Consider the following 17,645-nt stretch of genomic DNA (forward strand, 5'->3'; position numbering starts at 1 on the left):
AATTATTTCTTGTTTATTTATTTGATCTTTGGTTTTGGCATTGGGAATGCCTTAGTAATGATTTCGGTTTGAGAATTGTGATTTTGTTTGATCTCGCTTTTGTGCTATTGATTTGGAGATACTTTTGGCGTGTGGGACACGTCGTTGGAAATTCTTTAACGAGAGATGGGGGAAACCTTATGTATTTTGGTTTTACTGGATTTTCGGTTATGTTTCCCTGTGCCATACTGAGGGGTGATTTTATCATGCTAGCATTGATTTTCCGCCTTTGTGGCGCGGTGATGGGATCACCGTAGCCCTTCCGCCTTTGTGGCGCAGGTTACTGTCTCTGTGACAGTAATTCTGTAGCCCAGTATCCTATCGCTACACTTAGTGGCGTAAGGGTATATTACGGGAGTTATGGGAGTTCTTTAGCCTGGGAGGCTATCACCCAACCAAGCCTGAGTGGCTTATTCGTATGGCTATCATCTTCCCCTACTTATACTATTTTTGACTAGCGGGGACTAGTCTGAGTTTCCTTAACCAGCGGGGCTGGACTTATATTTTCGAGTATTGAAATTTCAATCTTTTACTTTGTTGTTTTGACTAGCGGGGCTAGTCGGTTTTCTGGAGTTCAACGTTTTTCGGATTATTTTCTTAAGTGTTCTATAAATGTTGCATGCATCCGGATTTTATATATCGAAAAATGTGGGAAAGTATGAAGTTTTATTTTGTTTTATTCATATTAAATTATTTATTTTTGTCCACTCACGCTAACGTTTTTATGTACTTTCCCCTGGGCCCTTCGGTTTCAAATGCCCAGTGTGCAGGAGAAATTAGTTGAGGTCGGGCGTACATGGAGTCGAGGCATAGTCAACAGTATGGCTTCCGCAATTGCCTTGAATTAGGTTTTCCTCATTTACCTTTCTATTAGAATTGCTCTGATTTCCTGCGGAATTAAGGTTATTAAGTCCAGATTTGTGTGTTGTGAATCTGGTTGATGTTGTTTGAGGGAGCAGGGTGGCTCCAGGAGAATAAGGATGGGTGATTTAGAAGTGTAAATTCTCTTTCTACAGGTTTTGGGTTGTCCACTTTAGGGGAAGTTCTGCCTAATTTTCGGTAGAATTTCTTCTAAGGTGGGCCCCGCAGGTCCACTTCGGATTTCAGGGTGAAATTCGGGGCGGGTTCTGTCACCACATAACTTCTTCATACGAACTCCGATTTTCGCATTCTGCATATGCACGAACTCGTATCGACGGGTTTTACAACTGTCGTGAAGGAAGTTTTCACGAAAACGAAACGTACAAAAAGTCAATTCTTGAATCGAAACATTTCGCGCGAATAATTGTTCGAAATAATTTCCGCTCCACCCTTGAACCACGAAATAGTTCTAACGAACACTTAATTAATTCCCGAAAACCATTAGAATTTAATAACGAATTTTCAGGGTCTTACACGTATGGTATCCTCGCCGCGAGTAAAGGCTATCGAGTTTCATTCCACCTGTGGGGTGTGGCAACCGTGGCTGAGTCCCAATATCTCCTGTCCCCGAGGGCATTGGCGCTTTTGTGCATGGTGAGTCTCGGGTGCTCTTGGGGCCCCGCCGTGTATCGTTAGGATCTGTCTGTAGACGTCAATGGCGTTAGCGCCTGTGGTGGGGGTGAAATATTGCGAGAGCTGGCCGCTCTGAATGAGATGCTCGATAGCGTTTTTTCAGGGCCCAACAGATATTGGTAGGGTGTCCGGATTCCTCATGGTATGTGCAATATTTACCGTTGTCTCATGGCTTGGCCTGACCGGGCTTGCGTCGTGGTGGGCGCGGGATGATGTCTTTGTGGTTGTTCTAGATTTCTTCATAAGAGGCCGTGAGTGTGGTGTAGATCTCGTATCGGGGTGCCTCGAATCTCTATTCCCATTGTCGGGTATTGCTATATGGTGCATCGTGCTGCCGATTACTGGAGGAATTGTACTTCAGTTTTTCAGGGCTCTTTCCGTAATGCTTGTCCCTCCTATCGCTGTAACCTTGCCGGTCTCGCGGGGTTCTATTGTGCTGCTGGGCAGCCTTATCCCTATTGGTGTCTTTATTCCTGCTGTCGGAGGTTCCGGCGGGGTGGCTCGCTTGAGGTACAGTGACTGGATGCGCGTTGGCGTTGGTATCGCGGCCAAAGGTATCGTATTCAGCCTTTGCAAAAGCGGTAGCGGCATCGAGGAGGTCATCATACGTCACAGGGGGACTGGTGTTTATTTGAAGTAGGAAGTATCCTGGTCGGAGTGCTTGCTTGAATGCTGAGGCAGCTAAGGCCGAGTCAAGGGAGTGGCATTGCGTGGCCTGCTTTTGCCAACGGCGTACGAAGTCTCGCAATCGCTCGTTCAGTCGTTGTTTGAGTCTAAATAGGTCGGGTGTCGTGCGATACCCGCTGCCGCATAGGATGAATCGGCGTAGAAATTTTTCCTCGAGCTCTTGGAAACTGTCAATGGAGTTGGCGGGGAGATTGAGAAACCATCGCAAGGCTTCGTCCGTTAAGGTTTCTTCGAACGCGTGGCAAGCCATGGTGTTTGTATATCGGGTTCCGTGTAGTAAGGATTGGAAGACTTCGAGATGGTGGTATGGGTCTCTGGTGCCTTTATATTTCTCGATCTTGAAGGGTTTGGCTTCTGGTGGGCGCTTCTCGGCTTGGATCCGAGGGGTGAACGGGCCCATCTTGCCTTGGAAGCCGTCTGTGATCGGCTGCCAGCCAGTTCTGCTCTCGGCACTCTCAATCCGTGCTTGTAGGGAGGCGATGGCCTCGCTCATCTGCAACAGTAATCGAGTGTTGGGATCAGCGGCATGTATATTAGTAGTAACAGCCGTGTTAGTGTCTGATGTCCCCGCCATATCGGGTGCCGGCTGGGGAATCGGTGTTGTGCCGAGATGGCCCGAGAAGAGGGGGGAGTTCATGTAGATCACTTGAGGTCCTGTACTGGTGCTGCCAAGCGTGGGGCCCGTGGGGCTTCCTGATGTAGCGCTTGGGGGTATGAAGGTGCCAGCGAGGCTGGTGTCTGGGTCAATAGTGAGGACGATTCCGGGCGTGGGGGCACCGCTAATAGTTGGTATCGAGGCTTCCTGCTGGTGGGCCATGTCTAATATTTCGTTGCGCGTGACTCGCCGCTGGAGTGCATCACGGAGGATGCGGTTCTAGTTGGCCATGTTTTCGACCTCTCGTCGAGTTGCCGTACGCTCAGCCTCAGCCTGTGCGCGTGTCTCCATGAGATCGCACATTGCTATTTGTAGCGCTGTGGTCGGGTCGGTGGTTATGACCGACCGAGTCTCGGCGTTCGAGCTTTGGAATTCGAGGGTGCGCTAGACCTAGCGGGTCGTTGTCTCGCTAGGCGGATCGTCGTTGCTGGTATTGGGAATACTGGTAGCCATCGATGTGTTGTCGTGTCAACAAGGAGCGAGGGGAGTCCTTCTAGTGCCAAATGTTTCAGCTGTCTCGTGGGGGATCGGATCCAGCTAAACACGGGGTGTATCGATCTGTCACTATTGCTATCGATCTCGCTTATCTGCAAAACGAACAGAGGTCAGAGGGAAGACTGGGTGTGCCGGCCTTCAACGCTCTAATGCCTAAGTCAGTATCGTTATAAGATAAGGATAATGGAAAGTGATAGTAAACAGTTACCTCTTTGGTTTGTTGGAGATGACCTTAATGTAGCAGATTTGTGGGAGCTTTGTTCCGTTTCTTTCGATGTAGGACGTTCGAGGTTCCCGATATCTCCTTGAAGGGTATCTGGACCCTCGGCTGGGAGCTTACCTCACTTGTGTATTGGCGATACGAGTCTTGTGCTTCCGATACTTGTGCCTAGGAGAAACAACAAACCCGTTAAGCTTTTGCAAGCTCGTATGAGTAAACCTAGAAAACCACTAAAACACCTTTTCGATCCAAAGACAACAAATCAACACAAATAAATATCGGTAATCCCTGCATAGAAATTTAGTTTAGGAGATCACCCCAACAGCACACAATTCAAATAGAATCATAGTAATCCCTGCATATAGTTTAGTTAGGAGACTACATAAAATTCAACAATAGAAGTGGAAAAGAATGAGAAATCAAGAAACCAAACAATCGAAATGAAAAAGGAAATTAATTAAAGAAATCAACAACTCACGCTAATGAACCGTTTTACCAAAAGAACAATTACAAGTCACCCCGTGACAAAATCATAGGAAATGTTAACCTAACAAATCAATATGAAAATCCGGTCCAACCTGGACACGTTGACAAACAGACTAGAGCTCTAACTGAATATATCGTAACTTGTCACCTCGGCCGAGGTTCAGCCTTACGATAATAATTGCCTGAGGTCACAACTTGCGACCTCTGATCCTTAGGTCAACCTGACCCTTAGATCAAAACATTTAAACGAGTCTCACTGGACCCAAAACGTTATCCAAATCACCAAAAGGAGAAATCACAACTTGTGACTCCCACATCTTCAAACACTTTTCAAAACAATAGAAATACCATTTCCCACAACATATTGTTTCCCGAAAAGTCATACCCCCCAAAACAATATATGAACTCACTCCCAAATATTGTTTGCATCACAACAATTCTACCAATACATATATGTTTCCGACATAAGTAAATGTTCAATTCAATAATCTACATATCACAATGCCACACCATCTAGATATATATTCCACATAAATATATATATATATATACACAGTCATCCACTCATGAATGCCTACTAATACCAACTATAGTTCATACGTATTAAAACCAAGAAATTCATTTTATACTTAAATTCATTTTTTTACCTGTGAGCCGTAGCCCTATGAACCGTAGTCGATCGAGTTCATATTATTTCAAACAAATCTTTATTTTCGAAAACGATTTACAATTATCAATCAATTCCGACAATTAAATAACTCAGTTCGTAAATGAACCACGTGAGATTTACTCACCTCAAAATCCCGCTGCTTCTTGTCTTACTGCAGAGATAAGGTATCGACAAGTCTCCATCAATCACCTAAGGAATGTACGTCACAACTTAGTACACGAATCAAAAACAATTAAGTGTCGAACCCCCCATTTTCCCTAGAATCTTAAAAGTAATGCCAATCGAGACGAAACTTCATCCGAAATCACCTGAGGTCTCCGGAATACTTATACGATAAATCTATCAAAACTACAAGTCGATCGGACGACCGGATCCTCACGAATCGAAAACCAATCGAACCGAAAACCTTAAAACCCTAAAAATTGATAACTTGCTCATACGATTTCCAAAAATTACAAACTATATATTGAAATGATCGTATCGATGTGTAGAATAAAAACAGGAACAAAAACTGTTCTTGGGGTGGCCGAAAGTTGCTGGAAACCACCTCCACAGAAGGCGGCAGCGCCGCCGCCAACCACCGTGAATGGTGGTGAAACCTATATGCATCTCTTCTTCTCAACATGGTGAACAAATTTCATAACTAGCTCAAGGTCTGAATCAAAATAAAAAGGGACGAAAACCTACCCCGAAAGTTGGTGAAATCGAAAAATTCCCAGTTTTCCGGCGAGCTTGATTTCTCCGGCTACGCTTCAATCCAGGTCCTATCCTCCTAGCAGCATGATCAGCGGCGTCAGGCGATCCTAGAATGCCCAGCAACTCGAGCCATGGTGGCCGGAGAAGAGAGAAAACCGCGTTTACCCAAAACTGAGGTCGGATCGGGTTTTCATTGTTGTGGCGGCTACAGGCCGAGATAGGTTGTAAAGCGGCCACGGGGAGGTGAGCAAGGTCGAGGCGAGGCTACCCCAAGAATTTCACGTCCAACGATGGCCGGAGAAGGAAGAAATCGCCGGTGGAATGAATCGGGCGATTTCCGGCCGAGAGGAGAGAGAAAAGAGCTCGGGTTTCCCAAAATGGAAACCTAGGCTTTTCTTCAATTTCTGAAACTTTCGTCCTTTTATTCAAAAATGGAAACTTTTTCCGAATACGATAACTTCTTCATACGAACTCTGATTCTCACGTTCCATATATCCACGAACTCGTATCGACGCGCTCTACGACTTTCATGAAGGAAGTTCTCGCAGAATCTAAACGTATAAAAAGTCAAACTTCATAACCCCCCCTTAAAACGTGCATTTCGTATAATTAATCTTCCGAAACAATTTCGCTCTATCCTTGAACCACGAAATCGTACTAACAAACACTTTATTAATTCCGAGAAATTAATAACAAATTTTTGGGGTATTACAGAAAGAAAAGTGTTTCAATTTATTAACCACCTTGTGTTTTGTGTGTTAATGTCTGTACGTTGTTGCAGTGTGTAAAAGTTGAGCTAAGAAATAGAGGAGAATTTTATTTATTTACTATTTAGAATTGGGATGTTATCAGAGTTGATGAACTTCTTGTGGTCCTGTTTTTGGCCGAGGTCGAATGGATATGTTCATAGCAGTTCAGGTGCAGGGGGTCGCCAAGACATCAATGGTGATTTCTCAATGGCTATAGTTCAGGCCAACAATTTGCTAGAAGATCAGAGTTAGGTTGAGTCTGAAAGTTCGAGCATGAGTGCATCTGGCCCTTTTGGAACCCTAAAAAGAGACCCAGAAAATAACAAACCAAGAAATTTTGAATCGGGATGGTTTTGATATGGCGGACTGGACCATGGAATGGAATGCTTTCTTAACAATTATGTTTTAGTTGATAACTTCTTAACAACTATGCTTTAATTGATAACTTCTAAACAATTAAATGCTTTCTTTGATCTTTGATCTAGGAAGAGGGAGAAAGAAGAATAGAGGGAGAGGGAGGAAAAAAATGCTTAGAGAAAAAAAAAATTAATTACAATATGAATGGACGAAAGTGCCCTTGAAAATTTGCCAGCTGGCAACGTCCCTAACGGTTCTAGGTACCAATTTTCAGTCGAGGTCAAAGCCTCAGCTACTGTTCTGATATTTTTAAAACGTAAGGTACCAAAATTTATAAGGAACAAAAAATCAGGTACTTTACAGACCATTTTTCAACTAACTATGTAAAACCATAATTAAATGTTTTAATTATCTCTATTAAACAGGCCGTTGTAGCCAAGTGAGGGATGCTGCGCCCACCTTCAATTTATAGCATGCCAAACATTTAGTAGGATAGACATCACTATAGCCTCCGCCAATCAAACTTTATTTAATTTATGTGTGCATTATGCGGCGCCCTTATAAGTAGAATGCTTTGAGACTGTTCATTAAGGTTAGGGTTGGCTAGTTATGCCGTTTTAGGTACGTAAATCTCGAACCTACTGATGTAGGACGAGAATGGACCCAGTTTAGCCGAAAAACCATAAAAGTAAAGAAGCGGCGTAGAATCAAGAAGAGTGATTGGAAGATAGGTAACTCACGCGTAATCAGGTTACTAGCCGCTGGAATATTCAAGAAGATTTGGTTTTGGACTTTTCGGGTTTCTCGTGCGAAAAGTCAGGTTTTGATTTTGAATCAGATTTGACTAACTTTTGGCCAGAACGTCTGTTTGAGACGCATCATACGTTTCCAGAATGGGAACGACGAGATCTTCAAGACTCACTTTAGTGAGCCCTATCAGATTTAGGCCAAAATGTATCGTCTTAATTATCCGATTCGTGATTTAATATTTTTAGGTTAGTTTTACATTCTTTTTATGTTAGGTTTTCTAGTTTATTTTGGATTTGTTTTGTTTTAATCTGTGGGCTTTAGGGTTTCATTGTTAGTCGCCCTAGGGTTTCTTTTCCCATATATAAGCAACCTTAAACGGCTGCAGAACTATCTTTTATCATATTATCAAACAAAATTGAGAGTTTTCTCTTTTATCTCTGGTGGACTCCAGAATCTTTGTTTTAGGTTTATTGCTTGTAAACCTAGGGTTACTTCCGCCTGCGTCACCTACAGTTTGGTTTAGTGCGTTGGTTTGCTCTTAATTAACTTCCTATGTTCAATGAAATCCCTTTCACTAGGAAAAAAGAAAAAAGAAAAAAGAAAAAAGAAAAAAGAAAAAGGACAATCTAATCCCTATCAGCATAACAAGAACTTTCAAAACAAGAATTGAGAACCTTGGAACTCATTTAGAAAAACAAGAACTTTCAAAAGAAGAATTGTTACTAAGCTATAGTACAGTCAAAAACCCCATCTTGAAAGAACCCAGAAGCCACCGAAGAAGATTGGTATGAAGTTGGGAAGTTTTCATCGCCTTGTTTCTTTAGCTGGGTACAAGATAAGGTTAGTATGGGAATTTATGTGGTTTAATTAGATATATTTATAATTAAATAAGGGGAAATTACTGGTCTCCCCTTTAACTTTTTAGGATTCGACAGTTCAGTCCCTGCTATTCCAATTTTAACAGATAACTCCCCACACATTCAAATTTCACACAATTTGGTCCAAAATGACCATTTTACCCCTCACTTCTTCTTTTTTATATATCTAATATACACACACACACATATATACATATGCATACATACATACATACATATATATATATACACACACACACACACATATACATTATATATACACACACACATATGTATAAAATTATACATATATTTATATATCTACATATACATATACATATACATATACATACATATATATATATATATATATAGATATATACACACACATTAGATATATAAAAGTTGTGAATTTTTTTTATAATATGAAACATAAACATAGTATATAGACTTACCAAATACATAAACACATTAGATATATATGTATACATACATATACATACATATATATATATATATATATATATATATATATATATATATATATGTATATATCTGCATATGTATATGTACACACACACATATATACATATAAATATATATAAAAAGAGAGAGAGAAGAATAAAAATATACACACATATACATACATATATACTCACACACACACACACACACACATATATATATATATATAAAGAGAGAGAAGAATAAAAAATATATATACATACACACACACACACATATATACATATGTATAAAAGAGAGAGAGAGAAGAATAAAAAAAAAACAAAAAAAAATAAGTGAGGGGTAAAATGGTAATTTTGGATCAAATTGTGTGAAATTTGAATGTTTGGGGAGTTATCTGTTAAAATTGAAATAACAGGGACTGAACTGTCGACGCACCAAAAGTTAAAGGGGGGACCAGTAATTTTCCCATTAAATAAATTTGCTGGGTGTACTAAGAAATCTGCTGGGTACATTTAGAAACACCAAAAAAAATAAATTATTCAGTATATTAGTTAGAGGTATTTAGAACTTGGAAGTTAGGCTTATTCTAATTCTCAAAAAAAAAAAAAAAATAAATAAATAAATAAAATAAAATAAAAAATGAATAAAAAATCTAGAGATATTTATTAGTTACACATTTCACCACCTGTCAACCATTTTTTGTAAGAGTAATTAGTTTTTATTAAAATATTTTATATTCTACCTTTAATTTACATGTAACTTTATGAAAGTTTTCCTTCCCTTAGGCCTCATTTGGTTCGTGGAAAGTAAGCATCGGAAAAGGAAAGTTGTTGCGTTTGGGATGCAAAAGGAAAGGAAATACGTTCTTGAACCAAAGGAAAATAGGGGGGAAATGGTTTCTTCCATACTCCAAAGGAATTACTTTCTCCACTCTTTCTTTGCATTTATTACTCAACACATATTTTAATTGCATTAATTACAAAAATTTTAACAGCTTTTCAAATAACTTTTTGTATTCTACTAAACATTGGAATGAAAAATTCTTCGAAAATTTCATTTCCCTTCACATAGGAAAGACAAATGAATTACTTTCCTTTCCACAAACGAAACAAGGCCTTAATCCACTACCCTATATCCTAGTTAGTAAAAAACGGGATGCGTATAATTCGGCAAAGAAACGTACGTGTATTATTCGGTTTACCTAGTCTAACGATACGGTCAAATATTCGGTCAAAAAAACGCGATACGGCAAATTTATAAGTTTGAATTATACGTGTATAATTCGGCCAGTAGTAGAAAAAACGGGTTAAAAAATACGGATATATAAAACACTATTTTTGTAAGAAAATAACTAATAATCTACTCTAAACTCTTGCTTTATTTTATATCATTTATGATATGTGATAAAACATGAAAAAAAGGATATGACACCCAAGTAAAATATAATCAGGCGCTTGAATTACAATACGCTATACAGAAGTTTTTCTTTAATTATACGCATACTGAAGTTTTATACGCGTTTTAATTAACTAGCGCTTTAATTTTTTTTTCAAATTCCAAGTATTTTTACTCCGTATAAAACAGATACGTGTATAAAACGTGTTTTAAAAGGTCGAACTCAATAATACGCGAAAAAACCCGAGTCTACAATTTCAATACGCCGTACTAAAGTTTTTTTCAATTATACGCGTATTGAAGTTTTATACGCGTTTAATACGCGTATTAACTAACTAGGCCCTATTTATACGTCAATGTCCAAGTGATATTCTTCACCAAACATTAACAAAAGCCATCCAGATATCATTACACATAGATTTAGAAACAGAAACCGATCATGTTGGTCCAACTGTTGAGTTACAAAACACCATGCCCGAAATTGCTCGTCCAATGACAAGTTTTCAACCAGGCATTTCCATAGATGAGTTCATCGACTGTCACTCCCTCGACAGCGTAATATATTTCTCATTCAAATTAATCATTTCTAATTTTTTTTGAAATATCATTCATTTTAATAATAGTGTGTGCGTGCATATACGGGTGGTACTCTTTTTGTATGTAGGTGGAACTTTTTTCTTGGTTCGGAGTTTTGTTCCACTGAATTTTATCTGAACAAGATTTTAATGAAGTCACCTTTAGTATAAAACCTTATTATAATATATATAAGGAGGACCAAGAGAGGACATCCTTACTTTAAGAATTTGAGAATTTTTATTATTTCACAACGACAAAAGAGAATATGGCAATATATATGCCCCCAGATAAATAAAATTCTGTGTCCGCCACTAGATGCAAAAATATCTTATAGTCTTATAAATATATATATATTACACTATTTTTGAAATAATTCACTTTAATTATATTTTCTCATCAAATTAACTGTTTCCGCAGATAACTCATGCCCGTATGCAACAGCAAATTGACGAACTGAAAGTATTAGTGAAGGGAGAAGTTTTCGCATCATATGATGTTTCTTATCAGCTGAAATTAATTGATGAAATCCAACGCCTAGGCGTGGCATACCATTTTGAAACAGAAATAGATGAAGCACTAGAAAATATCTATGTTAAATACCATGATGATGGTGATGTCGACCTATACAATGTTTCTCTTCGTTTTCGTCTGCTAAGACAACATGGATATAATGTTTCATCTGGTACGTAAACTAGCATATTAAAATGGCTATATATAAAGTTTGACTTTGGAACTGTTATTTTATATCTTTTGTTGTGATGATGATTTAACTTTTACAACATTCAAGCAGATATATTCAGCAAATTTAAAGATGCAAACGGTTACTTCAAGGAAAGCTTAATTGTTGATATCTTGGCTATCCTATGCTTGTATGAGGCAACACATCTTAGGGTTCATGGAGAAGAAATACTAGAAGAAGCTCTTGTTTTCACCACCACCCACCTTGAATCAGCGATAAGTGGTGTAAGCTATCCACTAGCTGCAAAAATATCTCAAGCCCTAGAGAGGCCTCTGCGTAGAGGTGTAGAGAGGTTATGTGCCAGGAATTACATACCAATCTACCAGGCCACGACTCCGCATAACGAAACCTTACTGAAACTTGCGAAGTTAGATTTCAATCTGGTTCAATCTTTACACAAAGAGGAGCTTAGTGAGCTTTCAAGGTATGGTGACTTTTTCTCCAATTGATTCCGTATGTATGTGATTGGCAATAAGTATAAGTTCTCAATTAATTGATTGAAACTGTTGAATTAGGTGGGCGAAAGAACTAGGCTTTGAAAAGAATCTTCCTAGCGTAAGGCTTAGGATTGTGGAGGCTTTCTTGTGGATGGTGGGAATGTATTTTGAACCCCGATACTCGGTTGGAAGAATAATCGCAACAAAACTGGGTTTTCTAGCTATAATATTGGATGATATCTATGATGCATGTGGTACATTCGAAGAACTCAAGATACTTCGTGAAGCAATTGACAGGTTAGAAGTGTTTGAAATAAACGTTGTATCTTTTATTTTTATAACACTGTTGTCTATGATTAACACCTAGGTAGGAAGCCAATCTGTCAACTTCACTTGCAGATAAAGTCCAAATTACATTGTGCTTTTAAATCAATAACAACATATGTCTTTAAAAAACTTTCCACTTTTATATACGTAATTTATTTTCATTTCTTTTCTCATCTACCCCTTTTTTTTTGTTTTCCACTTTCCCTCTCTTTCTTCTTCATCATTCTCCTCACTTTCTCTCCAACACCAACATTCATAAGAAATAATTTTAAATAGCGAACCGGTTCGGTTTGGTCTTTGTAGTTGAAATACGTGGAACCGAACCAAAAGTTGAGTTTAGTCTAGTTCCAAAATCTTCTGAACCAAATCCGGCCCTAGCTAGGTAAAGTGGGTTATCAAATTATTGATTTTTTTTTTTTTTAATATTAAACTGAAACTTTGTAGAAATCTAAGAGTGACCTATATGATTGGTGGTCTTGATCTTCAACCTTTATATTTTCAGTGAGTGTGTCTCTAAATTTTTTAAGATGTGATTACCTTTACTTAAAATTGACCGTATTATCATACAAATAATAATTACTGCCATTCTTTTTTTATTTATTATTATTTTTTTTCAGGTTTGATGTCAACTATTGCATGAATGGTCTACCACGATACATGCAAGTATTCTATCATTCACTTTTGAAGACTATGAATGAAGTTGAGGAAGAGCTAGAAAAGCAAGGAATATCATACCGAGTCCACTACGCAAAACAAGTTGTATGTCCCTTCTTTTTTTAGTTAAAATGTTGTCATTTTTAGGCAAATTTAGTAGAAATGATGAATAAACTTGGTAGTAATGTTACAAAGAAACCTGTTACATAGTGACTCATCAAAATAAGTTTGCCATACATAATACTATACTTATATAGGCCTAGCCGCTGATAAACACAAAAAAATTATGGAGGATACAAGGAAGAAATCATCTTGTATTTTGATCAAAGAAAAAAAAGAGCACTCCGAACATGAAAACTCAAAAGCCAGTCCACAACCCAAATCTGGCTGGAACCCAAAAAGGAGCCCAAACCGCCACTACCATCCAGAAACTGTAGCTGCGCGCCCTCAACAACCTTAGAACTATTGAAGTACTGCCAAAGAAAACGTGCACTGCCACCCTTAACCAAAATCATTAGAAGAGATGTGTGTCTAGACCCCATCACCTGTGAAAGTCGATGTTGTTAGTCTACGTACAACACCACAACAAAGGAACATCAACACCCCAAAAATTCAACCAACATGATCACCAATTCTATTTCCAACCCAATAAGCAAGTCCTCAAAGAAGAGTGAAGCTAGAAGCATCAAAGAAGATCAGATCTATGAGAATTGGGACACCAAGGAGAAAGTATGGCCAAGGCACAAGGAGCCTAGTCATTGAAACAAAGAAAAACTTTTCCACCAATGACAGGACCCGCCCCGGATTTCACCCTGAAATCCGAAGTGACCCTGCGGGGCCCACCTTAGAAGAAATTCTACCAAAAATTTGGCGGAACTTCCCCTAAAATGGACAACCCAAACCTGTAGGGAACATTTACACTTCTCAATCGAATCATCCTTATGCCCCTGGAGCCACCCTGCTCCCCAAATCAACATCAATCTCCAATTCACAAAACACATATCTCAACTTGAATAACATAAATCCCATAGGTAATCAGAGCAATTCTAACAGAAAGGTATATGAGGAAAACCTAATTCAAAGGCAGATGAGAATTGGGACACCAAGGAGAAAGTATGGCCAAGGCACAAGGAGCCTAGTCATTGAAACAAAGAAAAACTTTTCCACCAAAATCAAACAGATAGGGAAAGGAAAAGGGAAGAAAGAAAGGAGAGGGGTGTGAAGAGATAAGAAAGGTCTCACAGACATTATTGATGGAAAGTACCAAACTTCATAGAGCCGCCGACAACGATTACTAGGAAATAGGTAAAGAGAAAAGTTTTTATTTGAATATAGTGTTCTCCTTTCATGTTAAAAATATCAATCTCAAAAGTCAAAATCAGTATAACAATTGATAAAACTTAGTATCATAGAACATCTCGAACTTATTCACTCTCTCAGTTTCTTAATTATTTTATCAGGGATGGAACCAAGAATTAAAACTCGGATATGCTAAAAAACCAATTTTTTTACTGAACCTTGACAATACAAGGAAATCTACATAATCTTAGAAAACCAATATGAACATAGGGCAATCAACGAGCTTAATTGTGTCTAGTTTGTGTTATGTCAAGGTATTAAAGGTGTCACGATAGACAAATTCAAACCCGACAGAGTTAATAATTTATCAAAAGTACAAACCCAAACCTAAACTTTTTTATTAAATGGCTGACCTGCGATTATATGCCTAAATTTTTTAATAAATAAGTCATCTCTGGTTGATTTCATTGACCCATTTCAATCATAGAAATAGGTCACCACGTCGCCAATTTAGGACATTTATTTGAAAAAGATTACCCATTTAGTACGTTGAACTCTTAAATAAAAGGGTTCTTGACCAATAAGGACAAAAACTCAATAATTGTGTCCATCTAAACACACAAATTCTACATGTTCCCGATAAGGACAAATTGACATTTTTGTAAAACTTTTTTTTTTTTTTAAATTTACGGAACTGTCATTCATGCCTCAATAAACTTGTTATTTTTGAACAATAATAAATTTATTGTTTAAGAGTAATTTACCAGACTCTCTATCTTGGCTCTTTAGCTACTATGGAGACTTGGAGAGCATGTTTCGTTCTCTATCAATTTGCAAAACAGTGAAGATATCTCAGTTCTATAGTTACGATAAATACTTTGTAGTCCTATAATAATCTAATTGATTCACTTTCGTGGCCAGTTGAAGGATATAGCTAGAGACTACCTTGTTGAGGCCCAATGGCTCCATGAAGGATGTACCCCATGCCTGGAGGAGTATATGCATGTCAGAGTGCCTTCTGTTGGTGCTTGTCTGACTATAGTCTTTTGTTTACTTGGAATGGAAGAAACTATTACCAAGGAAACATTTGAGTGGATTTTGAAGTACCCTAAAAGTGTTTGGGCTTCAAGCCTTATTTTTAGGCTCATGGATGACATTGTGGGGAGTAAGGTATGACTTCTATATTCTCTCTTTAATTTGAAACATATTCTTGATCATCTTTTCCAACATCTTATATAAGTGCAACAAGCAATGATAGGGGGTCTCAGTGAGGCCTAAGATTTGTGGTCTCAATCTTAGGTGTCATGTCATGTAAGTAAATACAAATTTAATTTATCAATTAATTCCACATAATATATCTTGTCACATCATAATCTTGCAACAACAACTTTACCCTTTTATATTTCTTTTTAGATTTTAGGGGTGAGTCAATGACATTAATGAATTTAATTAGGTGACAAAAAAAATTGCATGTTAATAGCAACTATTTATATGTATTAATTTAAGGGATCTGTCTACAGATATTTTGACCAATATTTTTTTTCTAGTTGAACCTCTAAATTTGATATTTGGACCTCTCCTACTTAGTAAACCTCCAATTCACTTTTTTGAATACTTAAAAAACTAAGTATACTTCCTTAATTTTACCAAAACAACCCTTAAACAATTAACTTTATATCATCAACAATATATTGTTGTTATTATTTTTTTAATCTCTATCAATTCAACCACAAAGAATTTTGCGAGGGAACAGCCTACATTTTTTGTGTACCTTCATCGAGTGGCAAAACCAAAAATTGATTCTTGGAGGGGCCGAACAAATACGCAAATTTAATTAAATTCTTTCCTATAATTTTTCTTTCCAAATAGCATTAATATACTGAATTAGGTGACAAAAAATAGGCATTAAATTTTCTAATATCAATTATTTTGGTAAAAAAAAATAGGATTAATAAATTGAATTTAGAAAATACGTATGTCTAAACAAAGAGGTAAGAAAATATTTCATGTTAGCAGTAGCCATTAATTATCCTCCAAAATCTAAATATAAGAAAAAGCAAACAAACAAAAACTAATAATCACATATCTAACGTTTAAACGCTAGTTACAGAAAGAAACCGATGCATGTGTTATGCATATACATGTGTTATGCAAATAATAAAATCAAATAGAGTTCAAATACATGTATTATGCAAATCTATTGATCGAATGTGTGCAAATCTATTGAACGGATTACATGAAATTTTTTCTATTCTAGATTGAAAAAAAAAAATTGTTGTTTAAATCTAAGCATGAGTGTAATGAAACCAAACAAGGAAGGAAAAAAAAATATATATATATTTTTTTTTAGAAAAAAAGCCAAAATAGTTTAGAGCCATTAGATTTTGGCATTTTTCTCAAGAATTACATGACACGATTTAGAAAATAGGTGGTGTATAGGTGACATGGCATGACACCTAGAATTGATGCCACAAATTTTAGGCCTCATTTGAGGCCAACAATCATTTTCCAAGTGAAACTAATCATAACTTTGAACTGTAAGATTTGGGCACAACAACATCAATGACATATTTAATTTGTAACACTTTGACTTTGCAGTATAAGAAACAAAAAGGGGATGTTGCTTCTACTATTGAGTGTTACATAAAGCAATATGGGGTCTCCGAGAAAGAGACTATCGATGTGTTTAACAAACAAATTGTGGATGCATGGAAGGACATGAATGAGGATTTACTTCGACCAAATGTTGTGCCAATGCGTGCGCTTAAGCTCAGTGTTAATTTTGCAAGAGTTTTTGATCTCTTTTACAAAGAAGAAGATGAACTCACATATGTTGGGAAAGTAGCAAAACGGTCTGTTGCTGCACTTTTTGTTGATCCATTGCCACTCGAATGAAATATGCATGGATATATTCTCTAGTGTAGTACGTACATGAGAGTATTGTCTTTTACTCTCTTTCTCAATAATTAGATGATCTTTGTGCTTGATCTGTCTTGTCCACTTTTTAATATTTTTACATGTAATTCAACCGGATAAATCTAAATTATATTACATGGATGTAAGCAACAACTATTTGTTGTGGGTGTGGTACTCTTTCCGAGTCCCTTTGTGGAAAGGTTTTGATGAGGCCACTATGTACCCATTCCAATTATATTATTTGATCAAAAATAAATTAGGGTGGTGCTATTCACACACCCATTTTCTCTATTTACACACCCCCTCTATTTTTTTATTACTTTAATTTAATTTTCTTTTGTAAATTACCCTAACTACCCTCCCTTGCAATTCTAATTCTTTTTCTTTTTTCTTTTTCCTATTTAGCAAGTCAATCATCCCAAAATCCTAAACCCTTGTTTTCCTGCAGACGAGGACTTCAAAACTCTTTGCGATATATTGCTTCTTTTCTTTTCCATCTAACTAACATTTTTGACTATGTTCGATCATATTTTGATTATTTTGGCCTTGCATAATACATTCTTATTATTTTTGATTGCGAGATTAGCAATCTCATACTCATCACTATGTATATGTGGCT

General features: G+C 37.3%; 1 protein-coding gene across 1 annotated transcript; it reads left to right on the top strand.

Annotated features, from left to right (window-relative positions):
* Nucleotides 1–6,812: 6,812 nt before the first annotated feature.
* Nucleotides 6,813–17,317, top strand: LOC133714431 ((-)-alpha-pinene synthase-like). The gene is made up of 8 exons (XM_062140546.1): nucleotides 6,813–6,929; nucleotides 10,418–10,633; nucleotides 11,072–11,336; nucleotides 11,445–11,817; nucleotides 11,909–12,127; nucleotides 12,775–12,916; nucleotides 15,032–15,280; nucleotides 16,709–17,317. The coding sequence occupies exons 1-8, from the start codon at nucleotides 6,813–6,815 to the stop codon at nucleotides 17,003–17,005; spliced, it is 1,878 nt and encodes a 625-aa protein (XP_061996530.1). The 3' UTR covers nucleotides 17,006–17,317.
* Nucleotides 17,318–17,645: the final 328 nt, after the last annotated feature.

The sequence above is a fragment of the Rosa rugosa genome, chromosome 6 (assembly GCF_958449725.1).
Source record: "Rosa rugosa chromosome 6, drRosRugo1.1, whole genome shotgun sequence".
Taxonomy (NCBI): Eukaryota; Viridiplantae; Streptophyta; class Magnoliopsida; order Rosales; family Rosaceae; genus Rosa; species Rosa rugosa.

Coding starts and splice junctions, on each gene's coding strand:
- LOC133714431 (XM_062140546.1), top strand. CDS start 6,813: ATGGACGAAAGTGCCCTTGAAAATTTGCCAGCTGGCAACGTCCCTAAC. Junction 11,337..11,444: donor TGGATATAATGTTTCATCTG/GTACGTAAACTA, acceptor ACATTCAAGCAG/ATATATTCAGCAAATTTAAA. Junction 15,281..16,708: donor ATGACATTGTGGGGAGTAAG/GTATGACTTCTA, acceptor TTGACTTTGCAG/TATAAGAAACAAAAAGGGGA.